Source organism: Monoraphidium neglectum, assembly GCF_000611645.1.
Source record: "Monoraphidium neglectum strain SAG 48.87 unplaced genomic scaffold scaffold03455, whole genome shotgun sequence".
NCBI classification, from domain to species: Eukaryota; Viridiplantae; Chlorophyta; class Chlorophyceae; order Sphaeropleales; family Selenastraceae; genus Monoraphidium; species Monoraphidium neglectum.
The window spans coordinates 1,977-7,251 of record NW_014010174.1 but is presented as its reverse complement, the minus strand read 5'-3'; the positions used below and the strand labels follow the sequence as shown (position 1 = coordinate 7,251).

Genomic DNA, 5,275 nt, shown 5'->3' with positions numbered 1-5,275 from the left:
CCACAGGCGGCAGTGGTTTGTATCGGGGTCTTGTAAGACTGCTGCGTCTGCGGATGCAGGCGGATCAGCAGCAGAAGCGACAGCAGCAGCAGCAGCAGCAGCAGCAGCAGCAGCAGCAACAACAACAACAACAACAGTAACAGCAACAGCAACAGCAGCAGCAGCAGCAGCAGCAGCAGCAGCAGCAGCAGCAGCAGCAGCAGCAGCAGCAGCAGCAGCAGCAGCAGCAGCAGCAGCGGCGTCAACTGACATGCGACAACGCATCACGAAACCAGCAAAATCAAACAAAGGCTGCATGTGCTTCCAAACCTTGGCCCTAACGGGCTGCCAGGTGGGCGGCCCTTGGCGCTGGATGGCGCGTGGCGGATCGTGCGGGCATTGTTCCTTGCTGCTGGCTAGCTACCCTGGCATCACACACCATGGCGGGTGGATGATGGTGCACCTCTGTTGGTGTGGATGAGTGCCGCTCTTGTTGATACAATCCCAACCTTTTGCTTTGTGTACGCTGTCCTGTTTTCAAGCAGCGGCGGCTGGCCTGCCCGTTGGGCTGCCATGATGGGACGCACTGTCACACACCGATGCGGACTCCTGCTGCACCACCAGAGCTCGCTGAACTTTGCTGCGCTGTGTCTTCCAGATGTGCGGCACTTTCTGATTGCCTCAAGGTTTCCTGGTGATGCAGGCGGGCCTTCCAAGCCAAAGGAACAAATCGCTGCAGGTATATGCTGTTGTAACACTCTGTGGGCGCCAGCCAAGCTGCTCAGTGAGGAGTCACACAGACAGTGTGCTTGTGCTTGTTCCACAAAAACACATCGAATTGTTAACGAGCAACGGTGGGAGTGCAGGGATGATATGAAGATGAAAGGGGGACAGTAGTTGTCGGACGGCGGAAGCGTTTCGAATGAATGGCACATACACGAAGGGGTGAAGGCAGCACGAGCGTCCACCTACCAGCGGTCGCACACTATGCGTGTGCAGCTGGGCCTGGTATCCCTCTGCGCTACGTGGCCCAGTGTGCGCCGGCACGAGCAGATAGATCTAGGCAGCACCTGCTTGCAGGCTAAGTGAGTGCCATGCGCCATGGTGTTTGAGACATCGCAATGTGATTGCTTTTAAATTGCTGAGGTTAGTACGCGATGCATAAAAAACTGATGGGAAGAAGGCAATTATTTTGGCTAGATCCTAGCCATCCATTATCAGTGAGGGTTGAAATCCCAACTTGGCCCAAACGACTTGAAGAGGCAGAGGTGAACCCGCTACACGTGTTGGTTGATACCAATCCACCTGTCGTGGTGCCAGACCAAAATGCGCTCACAGTTGGTAGCACGCCCGTAGCCAGCACGGACAGCGACAAGCTGCCCAGCATGCTTGTAAAGTTGCGGGCCAGGACAGCGCCTCCCAGCGACTCGATTGCCTGGCCGCTGGGAACGCCGTACAATGTGGGAAAGTCGGCAATCTGGTCGGATGAAGATATTGACAGAAACGCGTGCACCTGTACAAGGCCGGCCGGCCGGTTGATGGAGGCTCTGCACAAGGCGTCTGCACCAGACCGGCCGCCAAGATTACCGTTCCTGGTTGTGGAAGATTCACGGTAGAGTACCACCCGCACGCGCAGGTACCGCGCCGCAGGCACACCCCCAAGGCTGACTGCGTTGATGTTGGCCAGGTCGTCGGTTTTTGCATAGATGGTGAAGTTGATGGCAGACAAAGTGGCAGACACGGTGGCAGACACGTTGACGACATCGGCTGCCAGGGAAGTGAGGCTGGTGTTAAACGATGCGGTGGCTGCCGCGTTTATGGTGATTGTGGCCTTCACGGACTCCACAGTGGCGTTGGCCAGCGACACTGCGGCCGCGTTCGCCGTCTGGGCTGCCTTGATGGCGGTCAGGGTGGTGTCGACGGCAAACAGCTCCGGGCCGCAGGTGCACTGCTGCTTCGCAGCCTTGAGCGCCGCGATGTCCTGGGCTGCGGTCTGGTTTGCCGCAGCCAGCAGGGCCAGCTTCTGGGCGGTGTGCGTGTCGGCCGCTGCAAGGGCAGCTAGCTCCTGAGCGATGATGGTGCCGGTGCCGGTGGGTTCGGCTGCATTTGCTTGCAGCTGCTGCACAAGGGCGCTGAGCGCCGCGGCGGCTGCTGTGAGCTCAACCACCTGGGCGCGCAGCGCGGCCGTCTGGTTGCTTCCCTGAACGACGGTGGCGTGTACAGAGCTGACCTGGGCGGCGGCGGCGGTGATCTTGGGCTCGAGCGCTGCCAGGTCACCCGAAACTCTGTTGACCTGTGCGGTGGTAGCCACGCCGCAGCCATAGTGCAGCTTCATGGGGTCCTGGGGGAGTGTGCCGCTTTGAGAAAGTAAGTGTGAAGCAACCCGCAGCAGTGGAAGTTCAGGATGTGCTCCCAATACGTTGACGGTGGCCACATCGTCGAGAGTGGTACTGGAAGAGCCGCAGCTGCCCTCCTCCACAAACTACCAAGAAAAGCACCACCATGTCGTCGCGTGCGTTGGCCTGCTGTGTGTGTGCATGTGTTCCCGCACCTTGCTGTCGGCGGTTGCGTTGGCGGGTGCCAGCAGCTCGCTGCACAACTGATCCATAAGGGCGGTCGGGCCGGCCTTGGATGAGCACGACTTGGTCAAAGCCTTGACGGGCGCGCACTGCATGGAGGTGCACGCACGTTGAAAGCAGGTTCTTTTGATGCCTGCACCGCAGGATGCTGCCACCTTGCACACCAGACAAAGATTGCAGCAGGCCAGGGACTCGTTTCGCCGTGGTCTCAAGGCAAATGTCTACACGCGTGGCCAACGTGCTGGGGCACCGTAAGCAAGCAGCTGGTGCGCGCATGCAGGCGTGCATGCAACAAGGCTGTCCTGTGTGGCACGCAGGCAGTGCTCACCAACGCCAGCTTCTGCTTCTTGGGGGCCGCTTGAGGGCTGGGGGGGGGGGTGTCGTGAGGGTTGGGGCAGGGCAAGGACGGGCGTGCGGGTCGGCATTAGGTGAGATGCATTGGCCGTGATGACAGCTGTACTGCGGGGGGCATGCGAATGCATTGTAGGAACAAAAAACGCATGCACGCACACCAGCGGATCGCGACATACAGGATCAGCTCGGAAGGGTTTGAACACTTGGCAGGCTGATGTGGAAGGCTTGCGTGTTTGCAGCACTGGGCCCGCCGGTGCACAACAGTGCGCCCCTCCTATTACTGCTTGTGCGCCATCCGCGTCCTGGTGCACCCGTGGCCACCGGACCACGCATGCCATCATTGCCTGCCAGCGCACCTGGCACATGTGATCCCGCCCAGCATGTTGACAAGCAGCAGTGCAGCCACCGAAGGCATGATCGAGCTCCTTCTACACCGCATGTTGGGCCTGGCGTCCTCCGAAGCGGAACAAAGTGGGCGCGGGTGTAGATTCGAGCCGACGATCGTTCGCTGCCAAGTGTGGACACTGTGTCAATTCGCGGTGTGAGATTAAGCTACTCTTCGCCCCTGTTGGCGTCGCTGTTTGCAAAGCATTGTTCTCGGGTGAGCCCGCTACGGTTCATGCGATGTGAACGGTATTCGCCTTACTCATCAGCGTGCGAACCTTGGCGGCTGAGCTCAAAATGAACACACGCGCGCGCTTACAGGTTCAACTAAATACTGGTATCAGGGCTGATGCATGGGCGCAGGGTTCTAGCCACGAGCGTTGCGCCTGGGACACTGACTACGATACTGTCCACCAACACGTGATCAAGCGCAACGTTTTACGCCCCTCGAAACGTGCGTGGTTTGAGTGCCCTGAGCCCAAACATCAGGGATGAGAGGCACACTGGTGTTTTGTAAGGTTTTTGGTGGCTGCGATGCCGCCACAGCTGGCGTGGAAGGAGTCGGTTACTGTACGCGGCTGACCATTGATGAGACCCGGATCAGTACTGGTGTCGCGGGTGACTATGCAACCCTCTTACCATGCGTGTCTGCTGTACAAAACTTCCAGAAGTAGAACTATCAGTGCAAGTGTGCAGGCGAGAGTAAGTGCCGGGTGGCAGCGAGGCGTTGCAGGGGTGCTGTGCAGAACTGCTGCTCCCAGCACCTGACAGACTCACGCGCATCAGGTGACATCAAGTGCCTGCTGGGCTGCCAGCTCTGGCGACCCTGCCGCCCTGGGTTGTGGGTGTCAATGCATCAGTGCAGGGCTGCAGGCTGACCATGCAAAGCAGCCTGGGCCACCCGCAGACCTTCTAAGCGTCATGTCGCGCCCAGCTGGCTCCCTGGGCAGTGGGCGCCCGGCGCGGGCTGCACAGCGTGCGCGTGTGCCGTAGACTGGCTGAGTCGGCGGTTGCAGGTGGCAAGCAGGTCACCGGCGGGAAGACGCATGCTGGGGTCTTCGCTGACGTGTCTCTGCACATGGACCGGTGCTGGCGTGCACTTGTGAAGTGCGCTCTGGCTAAGTAGGCTAGCGCGGTGCGCTGTTCACAGTGTGATCCTATGCGACTCAGTGCGGCTTGCTGGCTTGGCCGGCTGCACCAACCCTGGCCCGCCCCAACTATGTGCTTGGCCTTGGTGGCGACGCTGCTGAACAGCAATAGGACGAGACCGTTGCTCTTTGATCGCGGGAAATGTGTCGAAGCCAAGACGGCAGACGGCGCGCGGCTGGGCCAAAAGCAGGGCAAGCCTGGGCGAAGGGGCACTTGCACCCTGGCAGCTTCCGCTGCCAGGGGGCCGTGGGCGGCGCAGGGGCCCCGACTGTGCGTTACAGTCCCCGCGTCTCGTCGCGCGTCAGCCACACGCATCCCCGTGTTGTAATACTATGTACTAATATACACCTGGTTTTATGAGTTGTTGCGGAGACGCGCACGCTTCAGCACCAAGCACCGTGCACTTTCCCGAGAGCGGCCGCAGCTGGGCGCGTGGGCCGCCCCAGCTGCCTTGCTGCTATGGGGCCAGGCACACAAGTGCTTTGCCCTCAGTTCGGTTGGGCACTTGGCAGCGCAAACGGAAGCAGCAACAGCTTCGCTCAAGGACCCATTGCTGCTTGTGCACGGCTGCGCACTGTGTGATGTTGCCACTTCCTGTGGCTGGAGGAGCGGCCTGATCGGGCGAGCAGCACAAGCACCTGCAGCCACGACTGAGGAACTCGACCCGGATTCTTGGGGTCAGGAAAACTGAATCCATGCGGCTCCTAAAATCCAAACCATGCCTCAGGTGGTGACTCGGAAGCCACCACACGTGGAACTCCGATGCAGCAGAAGCTGCAAAAAAACATTGTGTGGCAGGTCGCATCATATCTTACCACAAGGTGCCTCCC

General features: G+C 59.8%; 2 protein-coding genes across 2 annotated transcripts in view; both read right to left on the bottom strand.

The window, feature by feature from the left end:
• Positions 1-1,562: 1,562 nt before the first annotated feature.
• Positions 1,563-3,327, bottom strand: MNEG_12816 (hypothetical protein; the record flags this gene model as incomplete). Its single annotated transcript, XM_014038713.1, has 5 exons — positions 1,563-1,571; positions 1,649-2,320; positions 2,531-2,647; positions 2,887-2,923; positions 3,269-3,327. 5 exons carry the CDS (start codon positions 3,325-3,327, stop codon positions 1,563-1,565), a joined length of 894 nt encoding a protein of 297 aa, XP_013894167.1.
• Positions 3,328-5,168: 1,841 nt separating this feature from the next.
• The window catches only part of MNEG_12815 (hypothetical protein), a gene marked incomplete at both ends in the record, with an annotated part of 1,825 nt that continues 1,718 nt past the window's right edge, over positions 5,169-5,275 (bottom strand). The window contains one exon of the mRNA XM_014038712.1: positions 5,169-5,219. Coding sequence (XP_013894166.1) covers positions 5,169-5,219 — 51 coding nt within the window. The remainder of the gene's footprint in view (positions 5,220-5,275) is intronic.